Raw genomic sequence first — 19,658 nt, forward strand, 5'->3', positions numbered from 1 at the left:
GATACTGGCATCCTTAAATTTCGCATACCTGCTTTAAGGAAGGTAATGCAAAGATAACAGGCAGAAGTTGAGCAAATGTTTTAGAAACAGTTATTTTCATATAAAATGGAATTTGAAACTGTAAGATTCTTGGCTATAACATTTGAAGGCTTCTTTGAGCACCAGTTTAAAAGGAAACATTTCAAACTATAAAGTAAATCAGTATGCACTTTATTTCAAGCCAAAGTTTTACATTAAGACCAACAGTCTGACTGAAAATGAGCAAACTGTTGATTCACATTTGGGAAATTACATAGTTTCTATTTAGATTCTGAAAAAGTAGTCTGACAGACTTTATTTAACCTGAAACCACCTGAAGGCATTTAAAAGTGTATCTTAAGGGTGCTGATGAAGAAAATATACAGTGTTATGGATGTATACACAACTCAGGACCACAGTGTAAATCTAGTCATGGTGAATAGGTAAATGTTCATCTCTTCTCTAAAGGTAGTGAAAAATATTAAGTCATCAAATAAATGTTTATAATTACCAAGGAACAGTTAAAAACAGCCAGGATCCAAACAGGTTATTTATATCATATTTATCTATAAAGAAGTGACAACACTAAAAAACACATTGAAAACCAGTGTTTTAAACTCTAAATGTGGGCCTTAAAAGTATCTCATTAACTTGAGATTGCAATAATTTTTTTTAAACCAAACAGCATTTGGCTAGCAATTCTGATGTAATTTACAGCTGCAATATTCCGAAGAGGAATATCTACATACTACATACTATGGTCTATCAAATATAATCTGCATTTTCCAAATCAATACAAAAATTTATCCATCATTTGTACACTTTATTTTCAATATACTTTTTTAGAAAATTAATTTTACTGCTAAGTGAATTTAGAATTCAAATTAAATTTGGAAACCTAATATAATGCTCTTAACTTTCTCCCCATTTTTTTTAAACACTGGAAGCAAATGATTATAAAACTGAGACTGCAACTTAAGGCATTTAAAAATAAAAATAATTAGGTGCCATCTGGCAATTTATTTTGAAAGCCTATTTTGTCCCACTTTTACCACTAACAAGAGACCAAAACACCAACCTTTCTTCATAAATATAACTACACTAATCAGAACACAAAAGGGGTTGTCAACATTGCTTATTTAAAACAAGGGTAACACTTTCCCCACTCATTAAAAGAAAAATACTTTTACTTTTAATTACCAGTTTATAAACATTAGATTCACTGGCCATGTTAAAGGTCCAGCAGAATTTTAATTCAGTAACACCTGAGAATGAACATATATATACATGCATGTGTATATATGAATATATATATATTCATTCTATAGAGATAATATATTCAACAGACATCTCCCCACAAAATTAACTCATACTTAATTGCCAGTTTTAATAACACTTGTTCACAGATCATCCATTTGTCTTATACGAAGTTAGGCAATATCAAATGTTCTGTTATGGTCTCCATCTTCTTCTGAATCATCTTCTGAAGCTGTTGAAAGAAAACAGGATGATCAAGAATGATTTTAAGGGGGATGAGAATGGAAGTGTAAGTATGAAGCCAGAACAGCAATGATTTATAAAGCAAAAATCCCAATTTATTATATACTGTTTGGTCAAAATGATAAATTATGATGACTGCATGAAGGTAGTTTATAGGTGACGCCAAGCCACAAGGCCCCCACCCCCACAACTTTTTGTTATGTTAGTTTTTATTAAAATGAAAATGTTTTAAAATGTGGTTCAAGAACATCTAAAAAGTTCCTGAGATCAGTTTGTGTCTGTAACAGCTAATGATACAAAGAGTATCTTAGACAAAGAGTAAACTTTAGGCAAGTGCTCTCACACACCTGAGGAGAATCTGGCTTATTACCGCTGCATGTTTGATGTATCCGATGAGAATGAAAAAAAAAATGTACATAGAAATAGAATAATAGGTTATGGGTGTTCTTGCAATTTACACCAGAGCTATGTCTATACAATGCCAAGAAAGTTCTATTTAGTCAAAAAAGCTTTATATAGATACAGCCTAAGTTAAAATAATTGGATTTAGTAGAAACCTTTTGTTGAGAGTATTTCTATGTCTCCGTGTTGTCAAAGACTCATCACTCTTGCAACAGTTCTGACCTCAATTTATTTTAGAGTCATTAGTAGCTCAAGAGTTTAATAGAAAACATTCTTGAATGTCTTAGGACATAGTAAGTGTAAGACTGTATAAACTGCATGTGAAAGAAAATGGAAATACACTAAACATCTAACCAGCATTTCCCCTATTATCAAGAGCAGAAAAGATAAATGTACACTCTTCTTGTATTTAATACTGGACAGTTTAAGAGCACCCAGCAAATGCAATCAACAAGAAAAAAATCATGCAATATGTATAGATGAAACTTAAGTCTCCATATATTTACCTTGCAGAAATTTTAAATTCATTTTAAATAAATGTTACCAAGCATATACTTAATTAGCTCATGAGGAGTAAAATCCTACACTTAAGTTTTATATATATCATGGAGAAATATATATATCATGGAGAAATGTCAAACTAAAAAATAAAATAGTTTTTCAGAGAACTTCTGTTTTCTACTGGATTAACTCTACACAAGAAAATTCAGTGAAAACCAGTTTTCAGAATATATTAGTACTCTGGTATTAAGAAGTCAACTAGTAACATCCACAACATCTTTCACCCTGAGTTTGGATATACATATTTCAACTCCATCTTTTCCCTCTCATTCACATGCTTAAAAAACTAAATTCTAAATAGGAACATGAGTAAAACAAAATAAACAGCAATCAGGGGTAAATGTACACTGCAATAGATTACTCTCATCACATTTGACAAAATATAAATTATAACTTACAAAAAAGAGAGAGATCTTTGTATTAGCCAATATGATGGACCTGAACTAAGAAGGTATGAAGGAAAAAAAGATTTACACTCAATGAAGTCCCACTTTATTATACCATTTTGATTCCTTTACATACCATTTCCACACATACTAACCAAAATTGTGAAACTGTATCACCTAACTGCAGCTCTAAATCCTTTCAAAACTTAAAATTGTACAAACTCAATGACAAAAACCCATGCCTAAGAATATTCAAGGAATTAAAAAAAGGAGGATTAGGTCCTTCTGAAACCTTACTTCAAAGGATGCTAAATTTTGTCTAAAGGTAAAACATTACACGGACTACATATAATAGTCCATGTATTTTAAAGGTGAGTATAGAAGATAATCAACTGGAGAAAGCATATTTAAAACACTTCAAAAAGTGTACTGGAATCTGATCATGGTGAGTGCCAAATGCTTTGGGTAAAAAAGCACAATAGCTAAGTAGGGTAATCTTGGATTCCCAAGAACTGTTCCAGAGCCACCAATATCTGTGCCCACCTGGTATGAAGCACCCTGGAGATTGTAGGACTTTGAGAAGAGGGTAGGCTGTGCAGATGCCTGTAAAGATTTGGGCATTAAGTGCCTTCACAAAGGAGCCCAGGCAGAAGTCCTAAAGCTGGAACGTGATCTTAAGAGATTGGAGCTGCTGGCGTAGCTGGCTGCCTATTAAAGGTCCATGAGGACCTGAACAAGGAGCAAAAAACAAAACAAAACAAAAAAAACAACAAAAAAACTATGGCTTCTGTTAGGGACTCAGAATTAGGACTCTTTCACTCCTATTTTCCTGGAACTGTACATAAACCCAGAGAACACCTTTTATGATCTAACAAAGCTAAATAACAAAATTTCATACACAAAAAATCTAACCAATTAAGTGTGTTTTGATTAGTAGTTAAACATGTCTTTTTAAAAAAAGTGTTAACATTAGAAGTGTTAAAATTAAGGTGATTAAATATGTATTTTTATTTTAAATAAAAGCAAAATACTGATGGTTAAAATAATATCCTTTTATACAATAAAATTAATGCAATTTAAAACATACGCTATTAAACTAATGTCAGTTGCCCAACCCATCTTTCCCAAATCAATTATTCTGGTATTATTAAGCCTATAAATGAAGCTCTAATTTGGTAGAAAGAGTATATATACTTGGGTTTTGCTCTATGGGTTTAATTTGCAAAAGTAAATTCAACAAGTCTGGGGAGGGGAAATTCCACCTACTTTCGAGATCTTCCATATGTGCCTGAAGAGTTCTTGCAAGGTTAATAAACTAGAAACAATGCAGAGAGAAATATGGTAGTTTAAATGTAGCAAATGGATCTAGAGAGAATCAGTATAAGAGATTCATTTCTACTTAAAAATCAAACATAATTTTAAGCCTTTAAATAGGGGGGTCTTTCATCCCCTACATCAAAAATTACAAGCTTTTAATGATATGACTTTTTAAAACATCTTATATATCATTATCAGTTATGCAGAAATCATGTATTAATCATATAGAAACTGGGAGCAGATAACAATAATCTTATTCAATGAATACCATTGTGTTCTTGCATAAATATAACACTTCCAAAAACTATGGAGAAAATTAATCCTTTTCAATTTGGAATCAAATGATTGTTAGTGGTCAATTAAAAGTATAAATCAATTATTTTCCTGCCTAGAAATATGACATATGATTCTGTACTTTAAATGTATATACCTTTTACAAAGGCATGAATTCAACAGATATTAATTTATATGGTTTATTTATTGTGAAGAGACAAAGTTGCCTTTCTAGAAATCAAGAGATCTTTGCTCAAATTCTGAAAGCTTCTGAGAGTTCCTTCTCTTTTCTCTACATGATAAAAATTAACAATTGGCTAGTAGGAATAATGTTTACATGATTATAAAAAAATGTTCTACCCATATACACTGAATTTGTTATCTGATAATTTTCAAAATATAACAGAAACGTTATACCTCACCATAAACTCCACTAAATTTTTATCACCAAGAGAACATTTATATAAAAACTGTTTGAAGGATATATTTATGAAGACATTTCAAGAATCAGGTGTTCAGAATGCTACTGTAATGAGATGTAGACTCTAGTCCCTGCTACATAAAATGGCAAGGCAGCAGAGTATAAATTTCCATAACAGTACCATTTAATTAAAAATACCTAACGAACAACTTTCTTACGTGTTAAACTAAGGCAATAGTGTACAGAGTAAACACCAAATAGTCCAAATTGTAAGTAGTTTGAAATACAGATGCTTAAAAACTACTAGGGTGAAAAAAAAAAAGCTACTAGAGTGGTAATCTTTTACAGGATAGTAACGAATAAAATGAAGTTAATTTCCCATACTCTTTCAGTTTTTGGAGTTCAGTATCAGGTTTCTAAGTTATAACACTGAGTTTTGTTTTTAAATTAAAAAGAGCATTTTCCTTTGTACTTCCAAGTCCCTGTTTCTCACTGACATATATTCCAATTAACTTAAAGAGCTAGAAAATTTCTTCTTTTTTAAAATAGCTTTATGAAAAAAATTATGCTTCTTGATAAAGACAGTAATTTCTATTAAAACTAAAATACCTTTATTTTTAAAAAAGCCTTTAATATAGGAACTTCCCAAAGGAAATAGTGTGTGAACATATAAAACAATCTACCTTCCAATGCAAACAATGGTGCATCACGTCCTCCCGTCCCCCCTGCTCCAAGGTTACTTACTCGGACACGTGTGCTTGGTTCATTCGTATTTCCCATCATATCAGAAAAGCTTTGTTCGCACAAGTGCAATAACACAACTAGGTAGAGACCAGAGCTGATAAACTCATACTCAGCCTTCAAGAGGGAAGCAAATGAGAAAAAGAAGATATATGGAGAATGAAAAATTAATAGACAAGAGATCGACATTCATATACTGATAAACTAGAGGAAATGTATTCATATCCAGTTCTTAGAGATATAGCACCATCTATTAAATCAAGAAATAGCCTCCATAATATTATAATTGTACTAATGCTGTAAGTGATACAAATAGGTGTATGAATATCCTCTTTATTTAATTCAGAGTCTTCTGTTATGTAATGACTTATATATGAAAGTGGGGCTTTTAACTCATTTGAGGGCAGAATGAATGATCTGATTCTATAAAGCACCTAACAGATTTTATTAATACAAATGGCTATAAATGTTTACCTAAAAATTACCATTTCATGTATAGCTATGTATCAATATATGCAAATAAAACCTATTCAAATCAGTCAAACACTTATTACATAATTAACTTTAAGGCAACAGTAAATATAAAATTAAAGGTAACAGAGTAACTGTTCCTTGGATGATTCACAAAGAAATTTTTAGTGGGTAAAAACTGTCCTTTGGTTCAAAATTATTATTCTGAAGCTAACAATACAAGTCATGAATATAGTGTTATTAAAAATCTAAACTATCCTGTAATTTTTATACAGCAATCTAAATTATACTATTTTTGGTAATTAACTCATCTGATGTTAAGAGCTATATGTTCTTAGTTATCAACTTCAGCAACTACCTGCTCTCATATTCCACAGAGGATTCGAAAAATCTGAAACTGATTTAAAAACTGTCTTTACATCATCACTTCTTAGTTACTTTTATTTTTTACTTAAAAGGAAATTTATGTCCAGATTTTTTTTTAAAATTTTAATATTTATCACCTTGAAAAAAATGAAGCCACTGGATAAGGAAATAAACTGTATTAAACTAGTTATTTAAAATGATAGTTCTTAGGCCCCCAGAATCCAAGATTTACACACAACAAAGAAGTTAAAAGTCAGGAAGCTTAATCAAGACTGTCATTGTTTTGTACTCCACCTAACATTTTCTCACACTTGTAAATTATTTAAGATTGTGGGCCATTCAATCCTTGGAGAACCATGAAAAAATTCCTGGTTGAAATGAAATGCCAAAGAAAGAGCTTTCAGAGACATGATGGAGCACCTAGAGAAGGAAGGACAGCAGGAGAAAACCATTCTTTGAAACCTACTCTCATTTTGAGAAGACTAAAAAAAAATTTCTTTCCATCATTCTACCTTTACCTACTCTTTCCTGTGTTCTTTAAAATACCAATGCTCAGCTATCCAGAGAGACTCCTTGGGGATTTAAGACAATTTCTTGCTGAAAACTATTTTCCTTGGACAACTGGCTCATTAAAGAATAAAATAAACTAGGGTAAGTAGCATCTGTGCTACATCAATTACCCAGAGTTGCATTAATTGACTCTTAACCTGGATTGAAGTAATCTGCTTCAAAGGATCTGAAAATCCTTTAACTCATATACAAATTTTGTGAATCTGTATATTTTATTGAGTGTGGTCTTAATCAGATTTTACAAAGGGTATTCATTATCCCTACATTTTAACAGTAAAGGGTATACATATCCATAAAGAGGATTATGTTGCTTGATTCCACTTATGATTTTTATGTTTATGTGAAATTTACCTCAATCAAAAAAAGGGGGTGTCCATTACTCCTTTATTTAAAAAGTGTTTTTCAAGCATTTATGCATTCTACCACCACCATATCTCTTTTTATAATGAATATGCTAAGCATACTTGGATAGTATGGCTCTTGAGTCAACCCTGTAATCTCCCTGAACATCTTTTTGCCCCTAGAATTTTCCTTTGGCAGAGAGGAAGGGAGGAAATACTGAGTTCTTCATTCTCCCTAAACGTATCAAAATTTTTTAAAAGTTTAAAGCTCCAAAAAATAAAAATTAGTGACCAAGTCAATTCTCAGAATAGTTATCAATACACATCAAAAAAATCTGAGAAATGAGAATATCTGAAAAACTTTTAAATAAGATTGGAGATTATTCATTATATAAATAGACTAAAATGACATACTAAAAGAAAGAGGTTTATAAATGATGTGAACTTGGAATAAAAGATTTCATAAGATTCATAAGTATTCAGTATAGAGTTGCAGGTAGCAATAAGGACAGTGGAGGGAACTAGGAGAGTAGAACATGGGGGGGGGGGGGGCGCGGCAGACAGACAGGCACATAAAAAACTACTTCAAACATTAAAAAAAGAAACAGGATGTAGATCCAGGGCTAGGTGTTTCAATCACGTTCCAGGACTGAGGCATTCACAACTGAGACAGCTCTGGGGAGTTAAGATTAGGATGCCTATTTGGGGACCACTTTCCTAAGCCTTTATTTTCAGGTTTATTTAGGAACCATATAATACATTTTACCTTAATAATTTAAAACCTGTGATTTGCTTTTTTTGCCCTTCATTTTCAAAAGTTATAGGAAAGTAAAGAAAAATACTTAATGCAGTAAAAGAAAATTACGTTACTATTTTAATGTAGGTTTTCAGATCATGATTTAATCTTTTCTTCAAGAGTTGTCCTTTAAGCACAGAATAGACACTTACCAAATTAGGCAAAATATACTAACTTGTTCATTTGCACGAGCTCTATGTAGTTCATGAATATCAAAATCCTCCAGGTTAAGCTGCAACTTCTCTTTACAGAGTTCACAGGTGGTTACAGCCTCTAGTGAAGAACCTGGTAAAAAAAAAAATCACAAGTAAAGCTTAATTTTGCTATGTCTCCACAAAACATTTTTCCTTGTGGGTTTTAAGCTTAGAATATAGAAAACTAAAAGGAAGGAAGGAAGAGAGAGCAGGGAGACTGTACTACCATCATAAACCAGTAACGTCTCCTAAAATAGCAATTAGTAACACCTGATGTGCATGTCCTATTCTTGTGGAACCTAAGCCTCCACCTTGTGTTTATTTTCCCATCCCAGATACTCATATATTTTGATGTGGGACGCTGACAATGGAATATGATCTGTACTTCCTACTTCCTCTTTAAGGACTCTGACAAGATGCCATAAAGGTTGAGTTCAGTTCACTCACTCAGTCGTGTCTGACTCTTTGCGACCCTATGGACTGCAGCACGCCAGGCTTCCCTGTCCATCACCAACTCCTGTAACTTGCTCAAACTCATGTGCGTTGAGTTGGTGATGCCATCCAACCATTTCATCCTCTGTCGTCCCCTTCTTTTCCTGCTCTCAATCTTTCCCAGCATCAGGGTCTTTCTCAAGGAGTCAGTTCTTTGCATCAGCTCCCCAAAGTACTGGAATTTCAGCTTTAGCATCAGTCCTTCCAGTGTATATTCAGGACTGATTTCCTTTAGGATGAACTGGTTGGGTCTCCTTGCAATCCAAGGGACTCAAGAATCTTCTCCAACACCACAGTTCAAAAGCATCAATTTTTTGGCACCCAGATTTCTTTATAGTCCAACTCTCACATCCATACACGACTACTGGAAAAACCATAACTTTGACTAGATGGATCTTTGTTGGTAACGTCTCTGCTTTTTAATATGTTGTCTAGGTTGGTCATCACTTTTCTTCTAAGAAAATATAGTCTGTCACTGTTTCCATTGTTTCCTCATCTATTTGCCATGAAGTGATGGGACCAGATGCCATAAAAACATGGTATCTAAAACAACTAGTTACATAGACCTAGGCCAGTATCTTTGATGTGATAACATACACTAAGACTGTCTGTGGTCTAAGAAATGTGTCTTCCCTATAACACAGGAGGCAAAGAAAGGGATCCACCCTTCTTCAGATAAAAACAGCTACCCTCGGCCATAAAATGAATGAAGTCCTGATACGTGGTACAACTGCTAAGTAAAATAAGACACATATAATAAGATACAAAAGATAATAAGATAATAATAAGATACAAAAAGCCCCCAAATATTGTATGATTTCATTTATGTGAAATATGTAGAATAAGCAAATTCAGAGAGAAAGGAGACCAGAATTTACCAGGGGCTTGGGAAGAGGGTGAGAAGGGTGTTAGTGCCTAATAGATATAGAATTTCTGTTTTGGATGACTTAATACCTATTTAATTACTTACTGTGAGCCCAATCCTGTGAGAAACTATTCATAAACATCATCTCATTTGATCTTAACAACACACTATTCCTCAATTTGATTCTTGATGGAACTGAGGCCCAGCCCCAGACCTACTTAACATTCAAGAATGTTTAGAAATTGGATTTAAGGAATTTCTGTTTTTAAAACATAGATGGGTAATTCTGATCAGCAACCAGAATTGAGAACCAAAGTTAAGAGACTTACTCAAAATCCTATAGTTAAGTATTGGGGAGTCATTATTCCAACCTAAAGCATGTCTAACTCTCAAAAGCCAATGTTCTTAAATAATATATTGTATTATCTGTTTTCCTATCTATACAATACTAATAGTCCAATTGCAAATATAATAGAAGGTGAGTCAAGGTGTTTTTCATTCTGGTAATAGCTAACATTTCTGGGCCCTTGCTAAGTGTCAAGAACCATGCTGAGCATTCATTTAAACTTATAACACCCCAGGGCAGTGCCTAATAGAGCCCACGAGGCTTTCATAGCACCACACGGTCAAAAAGAGGCTGCTACAGGTAAGACTGGCCAATCCTACAGGTTTGGGATCAGGTTAGTTTAGAAAAAAAGATAACCCCCTACCCCAATGAGGCCTTTGATATCTCGCTGCATGAAGAAAAGTTTTCCGCTAGACTCATCATCTCCAGTTTGAACACGTTACTCAAATTCCAACAGATCATTAACACTGAAATTAATACCATCGTACTTCACAACCTATTTGCCTGTCACCCAACTATCATCAACAGACCATCATTGCCACACAAGTATGTCCATTTATTACTATGATCTAATTTCCCACCCTACTAGTCATATTTCACTAGGTCCTCCTGGTACTCATCGCTAAACACAGGTAAATTCTTCTTAACCAATTTCCTTTATGAATCACCTGTTCAACTTCAAGACTGAACCACAGGGCCTCACAGACTGATAAAATATTCTTCTGCAATCATTTCCCCCCAACAATCATTTGAATCTCAGGACCAAGAAATACGGATAGAGGTCCCCGATACCTACTGCTGTTTTGAAACTCAAAGTTCATCCTCATTCATTAATGACTTTAGCACCTATCTTCTTCACACAACTTACTTCTTGGTTATTTCCACATCTACAAAGACCACAATTGATTCCGACTTCCTCAACATCCTTGCTTCCAATATTACCGGTCCCCACCTCAGCCACCCACTTTATGGTCATTAACCTTGACTTTGTCATTGCACTTTACAGCATTACTCCTAAAATCTGTATGTTAAGCATCTCTTCTGTATACCTACAATTTTTCACTATTCTAGCTAACCTACTCCGGCAATTATCTTCAATGTCAATGAGATTCAAAAGACACAGATCTGACTTCTAACTATCTACTTCCTAATGTCTTTACTCCCTCTTTCGTGTCTAATTTCTAGACTCACTACAACCACATCCAACTTTAACTCCCTTCATCATTTTTTTGCCTGGCAAAGGTCTCAACCCCACTGAACTCAAATCCTCGTCTGTATCCAAGCATCTGAAAATTGCTTCTTAAAAATGTACATGTATCCCAATTGCACTTTTAAATCATATTCATGGCCACAGATTTTTATGGACACTAATACTATCCTAAAACCCTGAAAGCATTTTAGAATGTTCTTTTCCTCACACATGAAAACTTCTTAACCCATCCCTTCCAACAGCTAAAGACCCTTATTAAGAAAACAGAGGCAATTATATAGGAATTTAAGCACCTTCTCACCAAAGCAACACACTTTGGTTAGAAATAATCCATATTTCTAAATATTTCTAAAGCAAGTACCCTTTTCCTATTAAAAACTACCTATTCAACCTGTACTCTGGATCCCATCATCCTCTTCTCTTTTCATAAATTTTTCTCTTCACAGTATCTCTTGTTAAAAACATGCCCTCAAATTTTCTACCTTGAAAGCAAAAAAACTAAAACATGTACCATGACCAGATGGTAGAAAACTCTCCAATTTCTACCCTGTATCTCCAATTATCTTGACAGTAAAGTTTACTGTAAGAGGGTGTCTGTCTATGTTGCTGTTTCCCTAGTGTTAGCCCAATTTAGTAATACAATGACACCTCACCTCATCCCCTTTGCCAGCAATGAAGCTGCCAAGGGCATCCATGCTGCTAAATTCCAGCTGTCATTTCTTTGTTCTTATCTCTCTGTTCTGACTTCCTTGTGGTACCTGACAGGGTTGATTACATCCTCCTAGAACATCTTCTTCTTTTGGCTTGCACAATACTACATTTTCTCAGTTTTCTTTGTACCAGACTGAGGCTGCTCCTCAAATCTTCTCTGGTCCCACTAAATGTGTGGGTGCTTCAGAGCTCTGTTTTGGGTTCATTTTTTTGATATCTGTCCTTGTGCTAGTGACATTCACTCTCAAAGCTTAAAATATTATTTATGTGCTAATGATTCCCAAAACTGCAATTTTCAGCACTGAAACCCCTGAAACATCATGCTTGTCTTGCTAACTGCCCAGCTGACATTTCCATATCATTATCTAATAAACAGTTCATATACAATTATTTCAAAAACAGAACTCTTGGTTTCCTTTCCCAAATTCACTCTTTTCTCAGTCTTCTTTATTTTAGTAAATGGTCCCACCATTTACTTAGTAGATCAAGGCAAAAACAGTTACTTCTCTAATCGTTCTTTCTTCTTCACTCCACCACATCCAATCCATTTGCAAGTCCCATAGAATCTACTTCCAAAACATACTGGAATCATCTATTTCCACCACCACCACCACCTCTAGTACAATAAATTCTTAGTTGGTCACAATAGCTCCCTGCTTCTACTCGTCCCAATAAAATCCACTCTTCACAGAGCAGCCAAAATAGAAATAAGATCATTTCACTCCCCTGACCTTCAGTGGCTTCGTATAACACTTATAAAAATCTAAGCTTCTGACATTAGCTTTCAAAGTCCTAAATGAGCAAGCCTTTGCTCATCTCTATCTAAACTTTATCACCCCTGTCCTTTCCCACAAGTTACACTCCAGCCACACTTGGCCTTCATTCAGTTCCTCAAACACACCTAAGTCATTCCCACCTTAAAGGCTCTGTGTTAGTTGTTCCATGTGTTGGAATGCTCTTCCTCTCATTCTAAAATAGCTAGTTCCTCTTCGTTAAAGTTTAAAATGCCCTCATCTCAACAAGATTGGAGAAGGAAATGGCAACCCACTTCAGTGTTCTTGCCTGCCTGGAGAATTCCAGGGACGGGGGAGCCTGGTGGGCTACCGTCTACGGGGTCGCACAGTGTCGGACACAAATGAAATGACTTAGCAGCAGCAGCAGCAGCAGCATCTCAACAAGACATTCCTTTAACACATAATACCACCACCATGGGAGCAAGTTGCCTTGTCTGACTTGTTCTCTGTATCCCGTATCCAGGATGATGCCTGGCTCTGTAACAGCACTTAATAACAAAGACTCCCTATAGTAATCCTACTGCTGCATAATAACATTAGAGAAAATAAATCTTTCTCAAGGACACATAGCTGCTAAACAGTAACAGTATTTCTTTGATTCAAAAGCATCTTACATGACATAAGGATCACCAGCAATAACAAATCGCAGTTGAACTATACACATATGAAAGTAAATAGATTATTCAGGAAATGAAATGTAACACTACTATGCATTAAATTTATGAAGCAAAACTAATGCTTTAATGCTTTTGCTTCACAAAATGATTGACACTTTTGATAAGAGTATAAATTTGAATAAATTATAATCAGAATTGTTAACTGAAATGCATACATGCATGCATTTCTTAGAAAAAACTGTGAAAACAAAATACACAAACGGGTAAATCTTACCAGAGTTAATTTTGGCCTGTAACCATTTCTTCATACACTCTTGGTGGACATACTGTAAACTTCCTGTGCACTTGCATGGCTCTATCAGCAAGTTAGAGGATGATGCAGCTGCCATCTGACAAATTCTACATAAATCACCTTCTTCTTCTTCAGAATCCTCTAAAAGGAGGCTAGAAAAGAAGGTATATTTCCTAAACAGAGCTATCAAAACTCATTCCTGGTTGGTCATTTCTAGTCATACATAATCCCAAAATATATCATGGTCTCTCTGGATAGAAAAAAGGCAAACAATAACAATAATAAATAACAACTATCAAGAAAAATACTTTCAACAAGAGTAAAAAATTTAATATTTTAAAAGTAAATCAAATAGGCTACCCTATTACTTATCTTCAAACAATTTAAAGTAATTCTGTCCTTGGTACCATAGCTTAAGTTCCACAGCTTTTGTAATTTATAAGTTTCACTAAGATTTTAATTTCTGCAATATCACAGACTACTTCAATTCCAGTAGTATAAAGATAATGTACATATATACCCATTACTTTTGTCCCCTCAAAACTTTTAAGACAACTTTGATTAATTAAACATTGACTTGTGATTTTTCAATTTACATGTTAGTAGAATCACATTATGTTTAAACTGATAAACTTCTGTATTAAATCGTAATAAAATCAAAACAATAAATTTTAAAATTCCTAATTTTCTCCACGCCCAGTAATGTTAGTAAATCATCCTCATTTCTTTAAGGTTAGGATTTTAAAGTGTGGAGCAGTTCCCATTAACCCACATCCTCTATTTCACAGGCCAACATGTACTGCTTATTTAAATGCAGAAATGATCATTATAGAACAAGTAATTTTTTTGGTTAAAATCTGTCACCTTAGTCCACTGCTGACACAAAAAGGGTACTCAATAAATTGATGATACAGAATACTAAACTTTAATTGAAATACAACCTGGATTATATGGGTTCCAAATGAGTTTAGCAAAAGATTTGTGGAAAGAGAAACAGATGTACTTTGAGGTGACTTCTATACCTAGGCTTAACCAGAGCTATAACCTCAAGTATGAACCTTTGTTTTTTCTAAACAGTCACTATTTATTTCTGGCTGAGTCTTTGCTGCTGCACGGGCTTTTCTCTAGCTGCGGTGAGTGGGAGCTACTCTCCGGCTGTGGTGTGCAGGCTTCTCACTGAGGAGGCTTCTCCTGCGGCAGAGCACAAGGTCTGGGCGTGCAGGCTCCAGCAGCTGGGCTCCTGGACTCTAGAACACAGGCTCAGGAGTTATGGCGCATGGGCTTAGCTGCTCTGTGGCATGTGGGATTTTCCTGGACCAGGGATCCAATCTGTGTCTACTGCACTGGCAGGCAGACTCTTTACCACTGAGTCACCAGGAAAGCCCCCCGAACATTCATCTTTATGTTTTACCTTTAGATGTGACTTCCTTTGGCTCAGAGTTTTTAACTTTGGGAGAGTCCATTTTTTTACACTTTTATTCATTTAATTGTAAAGTATCTTATAATCCTCACGTATAAATGAAAAACATAATAAAGGAACACACACACACATATAAACTCCCTGTCAAAATACCCAAACAAATGTGCTTTTGAACTAGCTAACCAGACAGGGCAGTGCTGGCTTAATTGGCTACTCTTTGGAAATCAGTAAACTAATGCTTTGCCTACTTACACTACTGCACTCAAATTAATCTCACTTTGAGCACAAGAAATATAGTAATGACTTACTATATTACTCAGTAGACACTTTGCAAATAGGGGCTGCTCCTATAATCTTAAACCTAACACTACCACAGCAGAGTAAATTCTTCTCCGTGAAAGGAAAAAAAGCAAATTTTAAGAGAATCATCACTTGGTACAATTTGTTTTTTGTAAGGGAAGTTGGAAACATATTAGTCTATATTCACTATCTTAGAAAGCATATGAGGCTCCCTTTATTACCCAGAGTAAGATTTGAATTATTTCTTGTTAAAAACCAAAAAAAAAATCTAAAATAACAGTAACAACTATGTTCCCCAACAATTTCATTACTGGGGCCTTTATGAACAAGAAAAAACAAAAACCAAAAACACCCAATGACCTTAGCATTACATAAATCTTTTCTTCTCACAAGTATATTTTATGTGCACTATCCTATCCCATTTCATCATAAAAGTAATTTTAATAGATGGAAAAACTAAGCAACAATACTAACACGACAAAATAATTAAGTTGGACTGAAAATCTCTGATCTTTCATCCTTCTCCAGAGATTTTTAAGCAATCTAAACTCTATAAAAGATTTCATATGAATAAAAGATTCTAATTCCTGAATTTAAACTGACATTTCTGTTGGTCACAGTAATTCAGCATACATTTAGACTTTAAAAACAAAATTTAAAAATCTATTATTTTACCTCATCCCAAAAAAGATTTGAAATCAGAAATATAAATGGTAAATAAATTATCTTATTAATTATCTTATTATGGTGAAATATTGTCTTGATACACATGACCATTTGGGCCAACTTACAATTCCATGTAGCACTAGCTTACCAAGAAAAAGGGTAAGAGATTAAGGCTTTTTGTCTCCATATGTATCTGTGTCCAAAGCTGGTTAAAAACAACCTTTAGATTATTTCTCAATGCAATCTGCGCCCCCCGTACCTACCTCTAATATTAACTCTCATCCATTTTACCTCTGAGCAAGATACTAACATCTTACTGGGTGTAAATTTTAAAGGAAGAAAATTTCAGACATCACTCTTATAAGAAACCATTTTAGAAACAAACAGTTCTTTCTCTAATCTGTTACTGCTTTACAGGCTTAAGACATGTATTCAAACTTACCTCTCTTTTATTTTCTGTAGTCTTTCCGGGTCTCTTGAAGGTACATTTTTAGTTTTATCATTTTTTCCATCAGATGAACTCCACCCTGAAGGAATAATATCTACAGTGATCATAACATTGTCAGTCAAATTATTTCCAAGTGCTGGGGGCACTGCAAATCGGAATAAGGAACCAGGAAGGATCCCTGTTATTCCTGTACTTCGTCCACTACGAGTTGAATCTGACAGGGAGTCACCTGTACCAACACTGCTGGGTGCTGCAGATGCTTGCGGTCTGCTGGCACTAGCCCCAAGGGGATCACTCTGTGCTTCAAGGTGAACCACTTCATTTGATTCTCTTCTAAAAAGATGATGAGATCTAGATGGTATATCAGAGGTAGATATCCTTGAAGATTCATCTCGTCCCTCTCGCCTCCTTCTAGAGAACAAAGGTGTGCATCTATTTCTAAGTGAGGAAGATAACCATGGTCCTGTATTTCTACCTTCAGATTCTTGGTTAAAATTCTGGGAATCTGGCTCAGAGTTATGATTTTGGCTAAGAGATGACAAACCCCATCTTCGCCGAAGAAATCGAAATCCCTGAGAAGCTTCGGATGCCCTATTATCAGGACTATCAGAAGCTGATGCTGCATTACCACGAGACTGAGAACCTGTCAAGATTCTTGGAGAAACATAAGAATTTTCAGAACTCAATGACCTTGTATTCAAGGAATCTTGATTAGACCTTCGTGAAAAAAACGTAGACGACATACTAGAAGCTATACGTGACAGCAATCTCCTTGTTGTGCGTCTACCTTCGTTGTCAGATTCTTGAAATGATCTGTGAGATGAGTTAATCCTATCTGAACTGCCTATAGTTGAGGTTTCACCTCTATTTGAAGTATAAGAAAATCCAGGCTGCGTACTGCTTTGGGGAGATTCTAATTCTCTTGGAGAAAAATTTGATCTTAAAGAATTTCTACCAGAGTCCCTAGAACATGGTATGGTTTGATGTTCAGAAGGCATTTGGTGGTTAGTAGATGATGTACTCAACTGTAAAGTGCTTAATGAGTTCTCTTTTGGTCTTGCTCCTTGTGAATATGAAGAAGGAACTCTGTCTTGAACATCTATTTTTTAAAAAAGGAAAAGATAACCAATTATATGAATTATCAGTGTATTATTAAATTTAATCTATTAACCACTAATTAATGCCAAAATTAACCCCTAGATTCAAACTGATCACTGGCATATTATAATTACACAGCCTAACTACTATTACAGAAAAAAATTAACATATTTAACTATCTGTCTACACTGTTGGTAAAATCCAGTGCTGCTGAATAAAGTCATCATTACAAATTTTTAAAAACAGAAATGTACTATAGCTTTATAAGAGGTAAACATCAATCTACCAACCTGGATGAAGCTATAATAGTTGAATATACTGAACAAAAACTGATATGGGAGAAGAATACCTAATATCTAAATGGATAAGGAATTTTAAATCGGTCAAAAACTCAATGTAAATGACTCATAACAAGTAAAAGCAAAATTCTCATAGGGAGATGGTGTTTTGGAAATTTTTCTTACTTTGCAATAAGTACTAATTTATTTCATGTAAATACTATCATTCTTGTAATTTTATGGCAAACCAGGCTAACAACAGGGATTCTGATCCCTGATTACTCATCAACCATAACTATGTTTAAAAAAAAAAAAAAAAAAATTACTGGCCAGGAACTCTGAGTCAGAATAGGGCTCTGGCATCTGCAATTTTAACAATACATCGCTGATGATTCTAACCTTCAAGTGGAATGAGAAATATCACAGCATTCCTTTATAAAAAATATTCATTCATATATCTACTTTAAGAACTAGATTGTTACTGTGCTAATACATGGTACCTCATGGAAGAATCAACTATTAGGGACTAATCTATTCCATATACTTATACTCCCCAAACCTAGAAGCTACTGACACTAACCTAACCCTAACCCTTCTCCATCCGAAGTCAAGCAAATGAAGATACGCTTTCATTTGTCTTAAATAAAGCAACAAACTGCCCTAGTAAGATCATTTAACAAATCTAGTTAAACCTTCCAATAGAAATGTATATTCTTCTTTATAAATCAAATCCGACTTTTGTCTGCCATGACTGTCAACTTCAGTTAGTATCTTTTATCTTCAGTTATTTACTATTATTTATTTTTATTTATTTAATTGCATTAATTTTTTTCAGGTGGCTTCACTGCATAATGGATAACTCACTGGACTTCTATTTTCTTTTAATTTAGGCTTACACACACTGACAGAAACAGTGTGGGTCTTTATCTCAACTAAATGAAAACAAAAACAAACTCATGCTAAACTAAAGGAATTCTAAATTATGTCTTAAAATGATAATTTCATGTTTTACTTAATTCATAAGGCAAATTATATTGCAGCATACAAGCATTATCAAGTATGTATAAAACATATTCAGAAGAGTGGAAAAATTATAAGCAATCAGAATTTGGATATCTGTGTCTAAATATTTTAAATTGGTTACCATTTTGACAGTAAAACAACAAAGTCCTAGAATATATATCAAACTATCCTATATTCTAAATCTTCATAGTATTTATTTCATTTATTCCTCTGTACTGTGATTTTAATGATACAAAGAAAATGTAACATTATTAGATAAATTATGCATAACAATATAGCTTATACATACATGATGAAGTTGTGAAATCACCACTTCGGTGACTATAATCTGCAAGATTATTAATTGAGGAATCTGTTCTCCTCTCTCTCATCAAGTCAGTCCCAAATGATCCAAGTACCACTGATGAAGATCTGGGAACTTGACTATGCCTCCAAGTAGAATCTTAAAATAATTGAAGAAGTTTTAATTCAGAGAAAGCTTTCAAGGTTTCTGATGACAACAAACCTTCAATACTACACAGAGATAATTATGGTTTACTGGTGGTGCTAGTGGTAAAGAAACTGCCTGCCAATGCAGGAGACTTAAGAGACGTGGGTTCAATCCCTGGGTCAGGAAGAGCCCTGGAGGAGGGCATGGCAAGCCACTCCACTATGTTTGCCTGGAGAATCCCATGGACAGAGGAGCCTAGCGGGGTACAGTCTATGGGGTTGCAAAGAGTCGGACACAACTGAAGTGACCAG

At 34.4% G+C, this 19,658-nt stretch overlaps 1 protein-coding gene across 9 annotated transcripts in view; it reads right to left on the bottom strand.

Moving 5' to 3' along the window:
- Positions 1-189: 189 nt before the first annotated feature.
- MARCHF7 (membrane associated ring-CH-type finger 7) overlaps positions 190-19,658 on the bottom strand; it is a 43,004-nt gene continuing 23,535 nt past the window's right edge. For 2 of the 9 annotated variants that reach the window (XM_070476150.1, XM_070476151.1), the window contains exons 4-10: positions 19,207-19,359; positions 16,513-17,617; positions 13,667-13,836; positions 8,339-8,448; positions 5,623-5,736; positions 4,134-4,182; positions 190-3,470 (exon numbers count right to left, since the gene is read on the bottom strand). In XM_070476150.1, coding sequence (XP_070332251.1) covers positions 3,256-3,470; positions 4,134-4,182; positions 5,623-5,736; positions 8,339-8,448; positions 13,667-13,836; positions 16,513-17,617; positions 19,207-19,359 — 1,916 coding nt within the window. In that variant the 3' untranslated portion in view covers positions 190-3,255. Of the gene's footprint in view, positions 3,597-4,133; positions 5,737-8,315; positions 8,449-13,666; positions 13,837-16,512; positions 17,618-19,206; positions 19,360-19,658 lie in introns of all 9 variants that reach the window. The other 7 variants (XR_011490977.1, XM_020880372.2, XM_020880377.2 and 4 more) reach the window with 7 other exon arrangements.

Source organism: Odocoileus virginianus, chromosome 13 (genome assembly GCF_023699985.2).
Source record: "Odocoileus virginianus isolate 20LAN1187 ecotype Illinois chromosome 13, Ovbor_1.2, whole genome shotgun sequence".
NCBI classification, from domain to species: domain Eukaryota; kingdom Metazoa; phylum Chordata; class Mammalia; order Artiodactyla; family Cervidae; genus Odocoileus; species Odocoileus virginianus.